Source organism: Vulpes lagopus, chromosome 21 (assembly GCF_018345385.1).
Source record: "Vulpes lagopus strain Blue_001 chromosome 21, ASM1834538v1, whole genome shotgun sequence".
In the NCBI taxonomy this organism is placed as follows: domain Eukaryota; kingdom Metazoa; phylum Chordata; class Mammalia; order Carnivora; family Canidae; genus Vulpes; species Vulpes lagopus.
The window spans coordinates 42896136-42912996 of NC_054844.1; the positions used below are offsets into that span (position 1 = coordinate 42896136).

The 16861-nt window shown below is 59.6% G+C and overlaps 1 protein-coding gene across 1 annotated transcript; it reads left to right on the forward strand.

Moving 5' to 3' along the window:
- Positions 1 to 1294: 1294 nt before the first annotated feature.
- On the forward strand, positions 1295 to 16610 carry KRT7 (keratin 7). Its single transcript, XM_041736318.1, has 9 exons — positions 1295 to 2165; positions 3517 to 3728; positions 6193 to 6253; positions 7435 to 7530; positions 9151 to 9315; positions 10289 to 10414; positions 13513 to 13733; positions 15896 to 15930; positions 16291 to 16610. Exons 1-9 carry the CDS (start codon positions 1842 to 1844, stop codon positions 16446 to 16448), a joined length of 1398 nt encoding a protein of 465 aa, XP_041592252.1. The 5' UTR covers positions 1295 to 1841; the 3' UTR covers positions 16449 to 16610.
- The last annotated feature ends 251 nt before the right edge of the window (positions 16611 to 16861 follow it).

The following is a 16861-nucleotide window of genomic DNA, read 5'->3' on the forward strand; positions in this document are numbered from 1 at the left end:
GGGGATGGGATCCCCATGACTGCAAATATCACACGGCCAGGGAATCTGTGTGCTCTTCAAACTACAGCTGAGAATTCCAGGTAAAATCTCTCTCTCTCTCTCTCTCACACACACACACACACACACACACACACACACACGCACACACACACACCGTCCAGCAGAGACCACTGAAGGTCTCCTGGGGCATCCCTCTGCCTCGGGCCTGAGCGGTGCCAACACCAGTGTGGAGGGGAGGCAGGACAGGGCGGTGGGCCTCCCCTGCGGTCCCTGAGCAGGGGCCGCTGCTCGGTTAGCTCCCTGGAGGCCTTCTTATCTAACTGAAATAAAAACCAGGAAGGACATTCCATCCCCACCCTTGGCCACCCAGGATGTCCCTGAGGGCTTGGTGGGAGGTGACAAGCCGGCCAGCTCACTGGGGGGTGGAGATAGACTCAAGGTGGCAGCAGTCCTGTCAAGTGTCTTTTCCTGGGGTTCCTTAGGTGGCCCCTCTCCCCAAATGGGGTCTGGGTGAGGACGGGGCCAGGGCCATGTGGAGGCCCAGGCTGTGGCAAGGGGGGTGGAGGCCACTGGGAAGTGAAGCCTCGGGAGCTGTCTCTGGCCAGTGCTCCCTGTTCCAGCCCATGTTTCTCCCCATCTTGGGTGGGTTTAAAGCTGCTGGGACTTGTTCGGTGGGTGACACAATGAGAGCTGGGGGCATTAAAACAGAAAAGGGGGGGCACCCGGGGTGGCTCAGCGGTTGAGCATCTGCTTTTGGCTCAGGCCATGATTCTGGGGTCCGGGGATCGAGTCCCGCATTGGGCTTCCTGCAGGGAGCCTGCTTCTCCCTCTGTGTCTCTCATGTGTCTCCTGTGTCTCTGCCTCCGTCTCTGTGTCTCTCATGAATAAAAAAATAAAATCTTTAAAAAAAAACAAACGGGAATATGGCAGCAGTGGAAGATGGGGGGAGTGTTTGAGCGCACATACAAGCAGGCTCGCGGACCTGCATCCAGGAGTGTGCAGCTGTGCATCCACAGACATCCCGCCACGCTCTGCATTCGGGTCCCCCCTGTACAAGAACGTTCACCGACACACAGAGGAGCCCAGTGGCCTGCAGGTGTGAACACACAGAAGCGTGCAGACTTCCACAGAGCGTCCCAACTACACGCAGGTGTCGCCTGCCTCTACAGGGACAAATAAAATAAGTGGAAAGGAATGTGCGTTGGGGTAGGGGGGCGTGCAAGCCTTCCCACGCGGCCCCTGCACTTCAGATGCCTCCGGGAGTGAAAAGGAGAGGGCCCAGAAGAGGGGTCGCGCCCTGCTTGGCCTACTTTCTATATGGGAGTGAGTGCAGTGGCCAGGGAAACCAGCTGGGCCAGGCCACGGGGGGTGAGGGGTCAGATTACTCAAGAGCTGATCTCTGGAGGAGGACCTGGGCTTGGGGGAAGGAGGCTGTCCGGGAATGCCTTTCTGGGATGCCTTGGGGAAAGCGGCTGGAGGCTGACTCCTGGACTAGAACTTTTCCCGTTTCTCCCTCCCCCCAGTCTTTGAGCTTGATCTCCGTGCTCCGGCTTCAGGACTCGTTCCGAGCCTCCTCCAGGAAGCCCTCCTAGACTGAACCTGTTTTGGATCGGCTCCCAGGGCTCGCTGCTGGGGGGCCTGCAGCCCTCCTCCCCCCTGGGGACCCTCGGGCTTGGAGAGCGGGGCCTGCGCGTGGGGCAGGGTGGCCGGCGGCAGCCCCGCCCCTACCTGGTCCCGCCCCTACCTGGTCCCGCCCCTACCTGGTCCCGCCCCGCCCGCGCCGCGGGCGGCTAAAAGCGCGGCCCAGGTGTGCGGCTGGGCCCCCGCCCCGCGCAGCCAGCATGTCCATCTACCTGGGCTCCCAGGTGTTCAGCTCGCGCTCCGCCGCCTTCCCGGGGCGCGGGTTGCAGGTGCGCCTGAGCTCGGCGCGCCCCGGGGGCTTCGGCAGCCGCAGCCTCTTGGGCCTGGGCGCGTCGCGGCCGCGCGTGGCCGTGCGCTCGGCCTCCGGGGGCCCCGCGGGCGCGGGCATCCGCGAGGTCACGGTCAACCAGAGCCTGCTGGCCCCGCTGCGGGTGGACATCGACCCCGCCATCCAGCAGGTGCGCCGGGAGGAGCGGGAGCAGATCAAGACCCTCAACAACAGGTTCGCCTCCTTCATCGACAAGGTGAGCCCCGCGCCGGCCCCCCCTCCCCGCCGCGCGCTCCGGGCCACCTGCCCACCTGCCCACCTGCCCACCTGCCCACCTGCCCCGAGGCCTGGGCAGCGGCTCTGTCTCCCCGGATCGGGGAACTTCCTCGTCCTGAACCCTGACTGTTGGGCCTCCCAGCCTCCTCCCCGGAGCTGCCCCCAGCACCCTGCGTTGTCCTCCCAGCGCAGCCTGTCCGGCTGCCCTGGCTGCCTGTGTCTGGGGGTCCCTGGGCTTCCTGCGACCATCCAGGCCAGGAGTTTCCCTAAGAGGGGGCTGTGCTGGGTGGGAGGTGGGGTAGGGGCGAGACACGCCGCTCCCGGCTCCAAAGATCCTCTCTCCTTCCACTGCTTATGCCGAAAATAAAGGGCTGCAGGGAGGGAGGGAGACTCCCTGTGACACCTGCCCACCAACCCACCTGGTCCGCCGGCCTCCCTTTGGCGGTGGGAGGTGCCCTTGGAGATAGCCCGTGCTGCCCAGGGAAGGAGCACTGAGGCCCCCCCCCCACCTGGGGAAGGGCCATTTGGGAGGGGCTTTTCCTGGCTGTGTGGGTCCCACAGGGGCGGGAGAGGGCGAGCGGAGAGTGGGAGCGGGGGTTGGGAAGGACAGGTAGGTGGAGAAGGGGGAAGGTAGGGCTGGACCAGGAACTAAGGGCTAGCCCAGCTGCGTCCATCTGGCAGGACGTCTTTCCTGGAGGGGGGCGGTGTGAGGCCCGACCCCCCCTCTGCTGCCTTGGCGGAGCTCTCGGCCTGCCCAGCGCCTGCCTGCCTTCTCCTTGGTCAGCTCGCCTCCGCAGGCCCGGGTCCTGAGCTGCTCTGCCTCGCTGTCCGCAGCCCCAGGTCCTGCTGCTCCGTGTCGCTAGTTCTGAGGAGGATTACTTCCCACTTCCAGTCATTCTGGGTGCAGCCAAGAGGCCTTCTGGGCACCCACGTAATAGGTGCTTATTTTAGCACCCTGTCCTGAGACCTTGGGGGCAGGGGGCAGCGGAGAGAGGACAGAGAGACAGAGGAGGCCCAGGACAGACAGGGCGGGGCAGCCCTGCAGGGAGGGAGGTGGGGAGGACCGTCTGTAATGTGATGGGGAACATTGGTGACCCGGGCAGGCCTGACCTCTGGGTCACACTCCAAGATGCTTTAAGACAGAGGGTCCTGGAGGAGAGGCTGGTGCACAGTGGGCTTTCTAGAGGGGGTGAGGGGACAAGGGCTGGGGACCCCGGTGGGAACAGCCAGCGAGCGCCTGGGCTGTGCTGGGCGGCCAGAGATGCTCCCCGCTCCAGTGTGGGGTGGCACCTTCTGTCCCTCATGAGTTCCCGCCTCTGTGTCCATCCCAGGTGCGCTTCCTGGAGCAGCAGAACAAGCTGCTGGAGACCAAGTGGGCCCTGCTGCAGGAGCAGAGGTCGGCCCGGAGCAGCTGCCTCCCCAGCATCTTCGAGGCCCACATCGCTGGCCTGCGGAGGCACCTTGAGGGGCTACAGACGGATGGAGGCCGCCTGGAGGTGGAGCTGCGGAACATGCAGGACGTCCTGGAGGACTTCAAGAACAAGTACTGACCCTAACATGACCGGGGAGGCGGAGGGGCTCCACGCCCCGGAACAGTGCACCCCTCGTCAGCCGATCCCCTGCAGGGTCTCCCATCCAGGTCTAGGGGTCAGAGGGGTACAGTGACCCCTGAAGGGAAGGCCTTGACCCACACATTCCCTGTCTCTCCTTTCATCTTCTTTGTCCCTGGGGGCAGCTTCCAAGTCTTGCCACCTGACCTACTCCCAGGGAAATGTCCCTGCTCCCCCCCCACCCCCCCAACCTGCATGGTTCCCTTAGGGCGCCTGACCCGGGTCCCAGGACAGGGTAGGGCAAAAGGTGTCCTATGACAGGTGTGCTTCAGAACTTGCGTGACCCTCACAGAGTAGTCTAGAACAGCCGCTCTGTTCGGGTGAGGGGTTAGAGACTGGAGAGATTCAGGGTCCTGGGGGGGGGGGGGTCAGGGGGCAGGCCCCTGGGAGAGCCTGAATACTGGGCCCCCTGACTCCCAGGAGGAGACACGGAGCCGACTTGGGAGAGCAAGGAGCAAGGAGAGAGAGGGGTCAAGGTGGGCTCTATAGGGCTGCAGAGGCTGAGGGGCGGCTCTGGTCAGGGCAGGAAGCAGAGAGGAGGCTGTGAGGCAAGGCAGGGAGTGAAGGGCCCGGGGTGGGGGTACTGGGGTGTCAAGGACAGGCCTCTGAGGGGCCCACTGAGCTCTCTCTTCCCAATGAATAGAAACCAACGCCTGAGGCTCGGGCTGGGCGCACCCCAGCACACTTGCCCGTAGTCCATAGTCCTGGGAGTAGCAGTGAGTTCTGTGCTCTGCCCTGGGGGTGCGTGACTCAGCCGGACACTGGCTCTAACTGGAGGGAGAACAAACAAAAAGGCCTCTGTGGGGAGCTCCCACTCCCTGACTTCCCCGGAGCAACAGTCAACAGGAGTAATCCCGAGTAATCCCACAGCAGGTGGGAGCCGACAGGTGCAGGACGGAGCAGGCCCCGGCAACCGGTGAGCCTCTGTTGCCGTTTGTGCGTGCATGTGTGTGCTCACGCAGGTGTGTGCTCACGTCCTACCCCCCACTCCGGCCCCCAGCCTGCCGTAGAGCGCTTTCCTGCAGAGCCAGCCTGGGCTCTGGGTTGGGGCTGAGGGAGCCTGGAAGGGGCCCCTGGAGGAGCCTGGGGTGCAGCTGCCCGGTGAGCTCCTGCGTGGGCACCCCTGGGCCCAGCGGCACGCCACCAAGGCAGGGACGGACAGATGGCCTTCAGGATATTTCCCTAACTATTATTATTTTTTAAAGATTTTATTTATTCATGAGGGACACAAAGAGAGGTGGAGAGCCAAAGGCAGATGCTCAACCACTGAGCCCCCCAGGCGTCCCTTCCCTATTCTATAGGACCTGAGGGAGCAGGCCCTTGTGAGTCTGGGCTCCTGGGAGATGGTGGGGGGGGGGTGCTCTGCCTGCAGGAGCTCCTTGCCCCCTGCCATCATTGCCCTGCTGCCCTCCTGCAGGCCTTGGGTACTACTGAGTCCCTGTTTCTGACACTTTTTTTAAAAAAGTTCCCAAATAAATAAATACTGGGTCAGGCCCAAGTGCCCCCTTGCTCTGTGCCCTGCATTGCCAGTGTCCTCCTATGGGTGGGGCCAGCTCCTCGGGAGAAAAAGGGATGGGGAGGGGGGCCTCTGGGAGTAGAGATGGGGCCAGACCACCTAGTTGGGGCCTGGTTCTTCTGGCCCCAACTGATTCTACAAGGTTCCTCTGCTTTAAGCTCCAGCGTCAGAAGGTGGGATGAGGTAGTGGTTAAGGCCTGGGCCTGGGGTCTGACTGCCAGGGTCAAAGTCTGGGTTTTGTCACTTCGTAGCTTAGTGCCCGGACAGATTATCTGCCCCTCGGTGCCGCCGTTCCTTTCCTGCTAATCATGGTACCACGTTATAGGATCATTGTGCAGATTAGATGAGCTGATTTGCAGAAGGCATGTGACAGTGTAGGCCCCATTTGAAGCGGTCTCTAAGCTTGGCTATTATTATTTGTTTTCTTGTTCCGGGTAGATGCAGTTTTTGTCCTTGAATTCATATATGTTCCTTGCCCTCCCACCTTTCATCTCCTGCCATGACTCCCAGCCTTAGGAATAGCCACAAGGCGGGACGCTTGGGTGGCTCTGTGGCTGAACCTCTGCCTTCAGCCCAGGATGTGATCCCGGGGTCCTGGGCTCCCCCCGCCTGGAGCCTGCTTCTCCCTTTGCCTGTGTCTCTACCTCTCTGTGTCTCTCATGAATAAATAAATAAAATCTTAAAAAAAAAAAAAAGGAATAGCCGCAAGGGACAATCAGGGACATTTGGTTTTCTAGCTGATACCCATTTCTGCAGGTCATTAAGGAAGAGTGAAGCCCATGTGGGGCAGGTTCTCACGCCTGGGTAGGAGGGACGCCGGGATAGGAGGGGGGATGGAGGCAGAGCTGCACACACACCATGCACCCTCCCCCTACTTGCAGGTACGAGGATGAGATTAACCGTCGCACAGCCGCTGAGAATGAGTTCGTGGTGCTCAAGAAGGTGAGGGGGGCGGACAAGCCGGCAGGGGGGCATTGTCCAAAACCACATCGGCCCTCGCACCTGAGCAGCCGGTAGGGATGTGTGGCCCAGGTTTGGTCTGGAGGTTACAAGGAGGAGGTGAGGGGCTTAGGAAAGGGGAGATCTGGAAGCCAGGCCCTCCTCGTACAGCCGTCCCGGGTACGGGTGCGCATGTGTCCGTGTGCACGTCTGGTGAGTCACGAGACTTGCTTTTGGCCTGGAGGCGTTAGCATCAAGACCAAAAGGTAGAGGTTAGAGAGGGAGATCTCAGGCCCAAATACGGAAGTGCTCTGTCACAGTCGGAGCGTTTCATGACAGACAAGGGTTGGAGCACCTCGGAGCCGGTGCCGAAATGTGTGTTGAATGAGTGGGACGGGCCGCCCGCGCAGAGCGACCTCCCTTTTCCTGGAGACGTGCGAGCTGAGGTCGAAAGGCCTCAGGAGTATCTTTGGGGCCTTTGATTTAGGATTCGGATTCAGTGCCCTCCCCGAGCAGCTCAGTGTTCCAGGCTCATCCACGCGAAGGCGACCTGCCCGGAGTGCTGTGCCCTTAGAGATTGAGGAGCTTCAGGGATGCATGAGGTCGAGCCCTTTCCGCAGGAGTTTGAGCACAGGGACGTATGGCTACCAGGGGCCCCGGCGTCCCCGGGCCTGCGCTGTTCCCTGTGTCCTGCCTGCATCGTGGTCGCTAAGCTGCATGTTAAACATTTAGGCTGGAGACCTTCCATCTCTGGGGGCCTTCTCCTGGAGTCTGAATAATTTTCCGCTCCTCTCCTATTTCATCAGACGTTGAGGCCCACGGAGGTGAAGTGATTTGTCCCAGGTCCCTGAGATCGTAGGTGGTAGAGCCAGGGCTGTGTCCAAACCGCCAAAGCCTCTAGGGACCGGTAAAGCGCTAGGTTTGGGGCTGCCAGCGCGGGGAAGGCACCTGTGGCCATTGGGGATGCGTGGAAATGATGTCCACCGCGTAGCCTGGGAGGGCCCAGGAGAGGAAGCTTCCTGCTGTGGCCTGGGTCAGCGGCCTGGAGAGGTGGCCTGTGACTTGGTAGGGCCCTGGTGTTTGACCCTGTGGGTTGGACGGTGCCGACTGGCTCCCATCCCTGCTAAATGTTCTGTGTACCGAGGCCACGATGTCTCTACCCCTTCTCGGTGCCACCCCCCCAGGATGTCGATGCCGCCTACATGAGCAAGGTGGAGTTAGAGGCGAAGGTGGAGGCCCTGAACGATGAGATCAACTTCTTCAAGACCTTATATGAGACGGTGAGGACCTTGGGTGTGGGAGCCGTGGCACGTCTTCCAAGTCCTAACAGAGGGGCCATCTGGTTTACCCCCTGTTCGGGGCCAGCCCGGGTGTGCGCAGGCACTCATCCTGCTCTTTGTCCTTTCTGGACTCAGGAATCCGTGGTGGGCAAGGAGTTTGGGAGGAGCTGCGGGTAGCAGAGCAGGGTGGGGCCAGCCAGGACTGGCCCTACGGAGGCACCGGGTGACCATTTGTTAGGGGGGTGTTGGGAGGGGTCGAAAGGAACCAGGAGGATGTCTGGGAATCCCGGGCTGTGGCAGAGTTCGGAGGTGGGCTGGGTGGGGTGGGCAGGGGGCCCGAGTCAGGGGAGACTGGAGTACCCATGCGCCTGTACCCAGCGGGACCAGGATGTGTGGCTGCCCCCGTGGTCTCGTTCTCTCCCCCTTGCCCTACCTGGGCCTTTCAGCTCTTTTTTCTCTGGGGGATTTAAAACCCTCTCCACTCCTGTCGGTGTGACTCTCTGGCCTTCGGCGCAAGTTGGGGTGGCCAGTCACTGGCAGGGCTGGTCCGGGCACCATTGCACAGAGGCTGCTTACAGACCAGTTCTCGCCCCTTTAGTCTGGCTTTCGTCTGAACGTCCAGCCTCCGGCAGCCCCTCAGTGACTTTCCACACGTATTAGTTTCCGGGGCAGGCCCCTTGAGGTTCGCTCTCTGATCTCTAATCACGTTCTAATCTCTGTGCGGGTCTTCATACGTCTGTTGCGTGTTACATATACGTATGCGTATGTACGTATATACGTGTGTGCGTACGTCCCCATACATATATATTTAACTATTTTCCTGTCTTTGTAAGACGGACACATGCTCGCTGTCAAAAATCCAGAGTAGAGCGTAAAATTGAAAACAGGCCACTTATATATGCTCTTATCACCTTGGCATCTACCTCTTGTAGATACCGACTGCCTACACACGCAGGGCTATAGTAATATATATTTTAATAAAAATAAGGGGATCCCTGGGTGGCGCAGCGGTTTGGCGCCTGCCTTTGGCCCAGGGCGCGATCCTGGAGACCCGGGATCGAATCCCACGTCGGGCTCCCTGCATGGAGCCTGCTTCTCCCTCTGCCTGTGTCTCTGCCTCTCTCTCTCTCTCTGTGACTATCATAAATAAATAAAGAAAAAAAAAATAAAAATAAGATCACATTTTTTTCCGCGTACCGTGGATATAAATACAGCCCTATCATCAGTCTTAAAGGCTGCAGCGTTCTATTCTAGGGCGGGATGTTGTATGCGACCCGCCCCCTAGTGATCTGCTTCACCGCCCGAGCCCCCCGACCCAGCAGAGCTCACAGAAGGGGCCATCACAGTCCTCCACAGTCTGTCACTCCTTTATCTGCTGCGATCCCACCAGGTTCTTTTTCTGAGAAGTTGCTAATGGGCCCTCTGGGCTGCCAGGGGCGGGCAGACTGTTTGGCAGGTGCTGGGTCTGTGCCCCCTCGCCACCTGGGGCCTCACGCCCGCTCTGACCTCTTCTCCCTTTCCCTTCCCCTGGTGTAAAGGGGGTTCCAGGTTGGGTGTGGGAATGGGAACGGGAACGGGTCACACCCCAAGACCTGACCCCTGGAGGTCTGGTCCCTGCAGGAGTTGGCAGAGCTGCAGTCCCAGATCTCGGACACGTCCGTGGTGCTGTCCATGGACAACAGCCGCTCCCTGGACCTGGACGGCATCATCGCCGAGGTCAAGGCCCAGTACGAGGAGATGGCCAACCGCAGCCGGGCCGAGACTGAGACCATGTACCAGAGCAAGGTGCGGGCCATGGGGTGGGGGGTCATCTTTTCTTCTGGGCGGGGTCCTCATCCTGTCTTAAGCCTTTGGGGCTTGGGCCCCACTGTTCTGGCAGGCACCAGTGGTCAAGCCCGTGGTACTCTGCAGTACCCGGGGAAGAGGGGATGTGAAGGCCCCGTCCCTCCCTGGGTGGGGATCCCAGCCTGGTGCGGGGGCGGGGTGGAGGCTCCTAAAGCACAGAGGGGATAAATAATTTGCGGAACTCTACATAGCTCATAGATGCAAGGGTGGGTGGGGACTTGATCCCGGGTCCCGGGTCTCCGGGCCAGGGAGGGGTAATCATTGTGCGTGCCATACGGAGGCAGGGCGGCTGGCTGGGAGGATGCTGAGGGAATGTGCTGCGGTAAGCCAGCGTTTGGGGGGGGGGGGGCTGAGGCAGGGTTTAAAAGCAGCAGAGGGAGGTCGCTGCAGAGATTGGGAGTCATCCACGGCACACGGGTGAGACACAGCTATGCCAGCAAGGAGGCCTGGGCTCAGACTTGCCATGTGATTGGATCCGTGGGCAGTGCCTTCCATTCTCCGCAGCTCGTTCTTCCCGTCTGTGAAATGGGTGGCGCTGATGCTTTTCACAAGTGTGCTTTTTTTTAACGGGGGTTTGTTTAACAGGTGAGGATCTCAGACTTCTGGTGATTCTGCAGCACTTGGGACATGGTGGGGACGGGCAGGGCCCCAGGATCAATGGGGATGGGGCCCTGGAAGCCATCCTTGCCCTCCCTGTCCTGACTGGGGAGGAAAGCAAATCCCCAGTCCACCCCACTGCCCACGAGTCTGGCCTGCTGGCAGTGGGTGAAGATCTCTGGGAGTCACACTGTCGCTTCCTGGGAAGATAAGCGAGGAGGGCTCGTCATGCAGAACCCGGGGTCTTCCTGGGATGAGGCCCCTGTAATCATTGACCCCCTGCCCCCCTGCCATACTTCTCTATGTGGCCCTCCAGTTTGAGACCCTCCAGGCCCAGGCTGGGAAGCACGGGGACGACCTCCGTAACACCCGGAACGAGATCGCAGAGATGAACCGTGCCATCCAGAGGCTGCAGGCTGAGATCGACAACATCAAGAACCAGGTGGGAACAAGCCCTCCTCCCTGCTGCTCCCTGTTTCCGGGGGCACGTGGAGCAGCCATCTGAGAATGAGGAGAGGAGGCTGTCCCAGGCCGGGGCTGGTGCGGCCTGTCTCGGGGGCCCACTTGGGAGATCTCCAGGACGGACTGTTCTTGGCCAGGTCGTGGTCCGGCCAAAGGGAGGGGAGGAGTCCGAGCTGGGCTGCAGCCTGGGGAGGGAGCCTCAGCCTGGCCTGCCCGAGAAGCACCCCCCGTTCGTTCCCAGACTCGTACTGGGCACTCTCCTTGCACTTCGCTCTGGGTGCATTGTGCTGTACCTGGGAGCTCGCAGTCCGTCTGGATTAGGGGGACGGAGGCCGGCAGGAACCCTTACTAGGGCTCGCAACGCCCCGTCTCTCCCTTCCCACCACTGCCTCTCACTGTGCCCCGGCCACACTAGGCTGCTTCCGGTCTCTTGGATTTGCCAGGCCAGTTCACGCTTCAGGGCCTTTGCACTCTGTGTTCCTGCCACCTGGAATGTGGTTCTCCTAGCTCAGCACGTGGCTGCCCTTTTGTCATCCTGGGATTTGGATGCAAGTCCCCCTTCCGGAATTGACTTCCTCAACCACCAGCCACTCTGTCAGCAGGGTGTCTGAAGTTTCCCAAAGCATCTGTCCCTAGTGGAAGTTTTCTGGTTTATTAACTAAGTTGTTGGCTGTCCCCCACCTCTCCTGAAATGTGAATAACACCTTGAGTGCTCCTCCTCAGCACCCTGGCACGTGGTGGGGCACAGGCCTCCCATGTGTAGCTGTGTAGCTGGCAGGGGGACAGGTGTTGATGAGGGTCCCCCAGGCCCCGCCAAGGCATCCCCAGGGGTGGACAGGGCAGCTAAGCCTGAGCAGCTGTCTGCAGCAGGGAGGGAGGGGAGGTAACCAGTGCTGCAGCTTCTGGGAGCTAATCTCCAGATGAGCAGGGGGGTGGGGAGGGATGTGGGGGTGATTTCCCCAGAAATGTCCCTCTCTTGGAGCCCTGCTGGCCACTGTACATGAGGGTGGAGGCTGCCTCCTGGCCCAGATGCAGGGCTATGAATCACCGGTGCAGCAGGGCAGCTTCCGGGCCAGGAGGGGGGGCACAGAGTAAGGAGTGGTGGTTTGCCAAACCCTGCAGCTTTTGCCGCATCTGGTTCTCCTCTTGTACATCGGGGCAGAGCCAGGCCCTGGACTTGGGGGGTCTCCCACTATGCAGGGGCCCAGAGGCAATGGGATGAGGCAATGTCAGGGGGCTACCAGTGTGATAGGGGAGGGCACTGCCAGCTGGGCAGGGGGCAGAGGGCATCAGAGGGCCTCCCGGAGGGACAAGGAGGGCTGGCAGAGAAGCGGGGTGCACTGGGCACAGGGGAGGGTCCGAGGACAGAGAGTGGCTGGTGAGAGGGAAGGGGGAGTAGGGTGGGAGTGGCAGCTCTGAGAGCCTAACAGGAAGGGGCCCAGGACAGATAGGTTCCCTGGCTGGGGGTGTGGGGATGAGCCGCCAACAGAAGGAATGTTCACGCTGGGCAGGAAGTGGCAGCTGCTGCTGGGACCAACCCGGCCCAAACCGGGGGTGGGGGGCTGCTGGTCACACTTTTGGAGTCTGGGGGTTCCAAGCGGTGTCTCTCTGCTCCGAGTCTCCTGGTTCTGCGCCTGTTTTGAAGATGGTTTTTATTCCTGTCGGCTGCCCGAAATTTAGGGACTCAACTAGGATCCCATGGCTTTGGCTCTCCTCCGGCTGGGGACGGAGGGGCCGGGCATTCGTAAATCGTGACAGCATTTATTAATTACGGTGATCACAACAGGCGATAACGAGTGCTGGCGAGGATGTGGAGGGAAGGGAACCCTGTGTACTTTTGGTGGGGATGCAAACTGGCGCAGCCCCTGTGGAGAGCCGTGTGGAGGGTCCTCAAAACGTTAAAAATAGAACCACCGTAGAATCCAACAATTAAATTTCGGGGTATATATCTGAAGGAAATACAATTCCTCTATCAAAGAGATCTCTGCAGCTCCGTGTTCATTGCAGCATTGTTTACAATAGCCACGACACGGACACCAAGTGTCCATCAGTGGGTGAATTAGTAAGGAAAATATTATTCAGCCACAGAATAGGCTATTACTCAGCCATCAAAAAGAAATGCGGGTAGCCCGGGTGGCTCAGCGGTTTAGCGCCGCCTTCAGCCCAGGGCGTGATCCTGGGGACCTGAGGTCGAGTCCCGCATGGGGTTCCCCGCATGGAACCTGCTTCTCCCTCTGCCTGTGTCTCTTTCTCTCTCTCTCTCTCTCTCTGTCTCTCATGAATAAATAAATAAAATCTTAAAAAAAAAAAAAAAGAAGAAATCCTGCCATTTGTGACAATGCAAACCTTGAGGGCATTATGCTGAGTGAAATATGTCACACAGAGAAAGACAAATATTCAAATATTGTATGCTCTCCCTTATAGGTGGAATCTAAAAAAAAAACAAAAAACAGAATTCCTAGAAACAGAACAGGTTGGTGCTTGACCAAAAAAAAATGATTAATAATGATTATAATAGTATTTATTAAGCACTTACTGTGTGCCAGGGACTTCCATATCACCTCATCTAATCCCCGCAGCATCCCTATGAGGGAGACTCTGTGTGATTATTGCTGTTTTAGAGGAGAGGAGACTGTGGCCCAGAAAGGTGGATGTGTCCAAGATCACGTGGCTAATAAGTGGAAGAGCCAGAATTGGAGCCTAAGCATTGGATATCAGAGCCCCCCCTTTTTAAAAGATTTTATTTATTTATTCATGAGACACACACAGAGAGAGAGGCAGAGACCCAGGCAGAGGGAAAAGCAGGCTCCATGCAGGGAGCCCGATGCGAGACTCGATTCCAGGATCCCGGGATCATGGCCTGAGCTGAAGGCAGACGCTCAACCGCTGAGCCACCCGGGTGCCCCCAGAGCCCATGTTTTTGACTCTTGTGATTCCCTGGTGCTGGGGGAGTAGACTGATGCCAGTGAAGCCTCCATGAGCAAGTTGCACGGGCGCTCACTGCAGGATGGGGCGGCAGAAAGGCAGTGACTGGTAAGGCCTGTCCCCTAGCTCACAGCCATCCCCTACTGCCCACAGCGCGCCAAGTTGGAGGCTGCCATTGCTGAGGCCGAAGAACGTGGAGAGCTGGCCCTCAAGGACGCACATGCCAAGCAGGAGGAGCTGGAGGCCGCCCTGCAGCGAGCCAAGCAGGACATGGCCCGGCAGCTGCGCGAGTACCAGGAGCTCATGAACGTCAAGCTGGCCCTGGACATCGAGATCGCCACCTACCGCAAGCTGCTGGAGGGCGAGGAGAGCCGGTGAGGACACAGAAGCCAGGACGGGGAATCCTTCTGGGGCTCGGTGGGGCCTGGGACTTGACATTCATCCATCTACAGACATTTCCTGTGCCCTCTTCTGCAAGGCACCGGGGCGGGGGGGTGGGGTGGGAAGTGTAGGGAGGGTAAAGCTGATGCTTCTTTGCTCTTGATGAGATGACCTTCTAGTTGGAAAGACCACATGGTATAAAGCTCAATGGGAAAGCTGAAATGGTGTCAGCCCCTTCACAAGTGTGGCCCAGGTCATCTTATTAGACCCTCACAGTACATTCGGGGAAGCAGGCCCAGTGTTGTTGCTTAGTTTACAGAGGGGAAGCTGTGGTTCAGTTTAATGAATGGAGGGGACAGGCCCAGCGTGCAGTCAAGCTCTGCTGATTCCTGGCCCAGGGGTCTTTCATGATGCCAGGCTGCTTCTCGCTGCATCACTGAGGGCCAAGTCGCCTGGTGTTGACTGAATGTGGGAGATCCCAGAGATCTATGCATACCCGCTGCCAGAGAGCAGGCTGGGCTGGATCAGGGTTAGACATGGACCCTCTGTCCGTGGAGTTGGGCTTTCATTCTCACCCTGATGGTTGATTGATTCATTCAATCTGCGAGGCTGCAGAGTTGTGCCCTCGGCGAAGGTTAAGGTTTGGAGAGGGTGACAGGGAACAGCACGGCCAAGGCTTGGAAGTAGGCCCCATCAGGGCTTGGCTTGTTGGAACCCAGCATGGAGATAGATAAGGTGTGACATAGGCTCCTGCCCTCGGGGAGCTTGCACGTGGGCCGGGGGGCACCAAACATTTGTAAAGGAAGCACCTAGGAAGCACTCATAATAGAGACCATTTATGAAATGCTAAATTTACACAGAACTTTTTCTTTTGGGAACATTTTTTCCTGAGGGGCGGGGGAGGCAGGCTGCTTCTGCTGGAGTGGACAGGAAGGAGCTGGGGCACTGGGGAATGCTAAGGCAGAGTGCCTGACTCCAGGAAGGAGGCAGAGAAGAGTCACGGCTGCAGGAAATGGGGTGGGGAAGGGGAGGCGGAAGGGTCTCTGCCACGGCAGTTGACCCATCTCTTGCCGGGGTTGGCACCTGGGCTTTGTGGGAAGAGGAATTGAACGGCAGAGGCCTCTGGGAAGAGAGAGCCGCTGATCTGGGGCACAGGGCGGCCCGAGAGCCCACCTGTCCCGGCCGTGCTGCCTCTCTCTGCACCCTCTGCCAGCATGGGTGCAGGGGCCATGCTTTCTTGGGAATGCAAACCCGGGACCTCTTTTCCTGCTAGAACCAGAGCTGGGGACTCTTATAGTGGGGCCCCATCCCCTTCCTCCTGGGGCCTGCAACCGCCAGCGACTCCCAGCGCTTGCAGGGGCCAGTTGAACAAGGAAGGGGCTTGGAAGCCTCCTGGCACATCCGCTTCTTGCCCTTGTCCTTTGCTCTGTCCTCTTCCTGAACTTGGGGCTGATGACGTCAGCTGGGCTCCCCTCATCCCTCTATCAAAGTGAGGTCCCCCTCCCCACTGCAGAGTAAACTCAACCTCAAGGCCAAGGGGGCGGTGACAATGGGGCTGTGAGTCATAAAACAAACACGCCCAACTGTCCCGAGGCTTTTCCATTTCCAGCAGGGCCTGAGAGTGGCCGCATCTGCCTCCTGCGGCCTCCGCAGTACCCGCCGTAGCTGCGTTCCCTAAAGCAGCAATTCGCGAATTATTTCACTCCATAGCGAATGGTGGCCCCACGCCACACCTCACGCCAGGGGCCGGATTGCCAGGCATCCGCAAGCTCCAGCCCGCGTTGAGGGGGGCAGCTGTCTTCAGAAGTCATCCCCGCTGCCCCTCATCAACTCCCGTGCTCCCGGGCTCCAGGTCCATTATGTGATCCAGCCCTCACCACCGACCCTGTGAGGCCGGGACTAAGTTAGGCTCAGTTTATAGGTGAGGAAATGGAGGCTTTGGGACATGGCCCGAGCTCACGTGGCCAGTACCAGGAGGGCCTAAGTGAACCTCCCCACCCCCCGCCCCCTTATTTTGCAACGAGGCTGAGGACTGATGTGTGGGGCAGGGGAAGGAATATCAGCCCTGCGTGGCTCCCGGATGGAGGGGGCCCAGGACTGCCTCCTCCAGCTCTGAGGAAAGAGCTGCTCTCACAGGTCTCTCCTCTGCCCCCAGGTTGGCCGGAGATGGCGTGGGAGCCGTGAACATCTGTAAGTCCTTGGCTGTGGCCCTTCTCCTGTGCTGTCTAGCCAGGCTGGGTCTTGCACGCTGGCCCGAGGGCCTGGCCTTGTCCGGCCCAGGAGCTTCTTCTTTCCCTTATGGGCTTTTAGCAGGTGCCCTGGAGCTCCCAGCCCGTCAGGCTCAAAGGCCCAGGGAAGCCGTGCAAGAGGGCAGAGCAGGGCGTGGGGCGTCCGTGGTGCAGCCCCTGTGGCTGGCCCCGGCTCCTTCTGGGCTGGCCTGCGGAGGGTGCTGAGGAGGAGAGGCAGTGGGGAGGGAGAGCGGGGTGGAGTGAGGGATGGGCCTGGGGGGTGGGCCTCGTGCTGATGGAGCCCTCCTCCCTTTTCTCCCAGCTGTGGTGAACTCCACTGGCGGAGGCGGCAGCGGGCTGAGCTTCGGGGGGACCATGGGCAGCAATGCCCTGAGCTTCTCCAGCGGCGGCGGACCTGGCGCCTTCAGGTCCTATTCCATCAGGACCTCAGCTGCCACCCATAGGAGCATACGGAAATGAGCCGCGGTGTGCGGAGACCTGTACCCCTACCCACCCCCCTCCAGCCCCCCAGTCACATGAGGACTCCCATCCCTGACACCAAGACTTCCAGGCAGTCTGAAAATGATGTCAGAAGAGCTTCTAAAAAAAAAAAAGAGCTTCTAATAAAGCAGCCTTTCCGAAGCCTGGGTGAGGCCCATCCTGGTACTTGGAATCCTGGCTTCATAAGCTGGTGGAGAGGGTTGGGGAGGAAGGGGCCTTCCAGAGCATATAGGGTTTGCTCTGAATACTGAGAAGGCCTTTGTGCAGGCGGCTGGGAAAGCCCGTTGGTGCATGGTGGTGGTGACTTCGGGGGCATGGCTCTCAGTCCTATAAGGCCTTGGCCTCCTCCCAGAGCTGAGGCTGAGTCCAACCCCTCTCCTGAAACCCAGGGA

Bases quoted from the DNA above. Each gene is read 5' to 3' on its own strand.
- KRT7 (XM_041736318.1), top strand. From the start codon at position 1,842: ATGTCCATCTACCTGGGCTCCCAGGTGTTCAGCTCGCGCTCCGCCGCC. The intron at 7,531-9,150 runs GTGAGGACCTTG...TGGTCCCTGCAG, and splicing joins TCAAGACCTTATATGAGACG to GAGTTGGCAGAGCTGCAGTC. The intron at 15,931-16,290 runs GTAAGTCCTTGG...CTTTTCTCCCAG, and splicing joins CGTGGGAGCCGTGAACATCT to CTGTGGTGAACTCCACTGGC.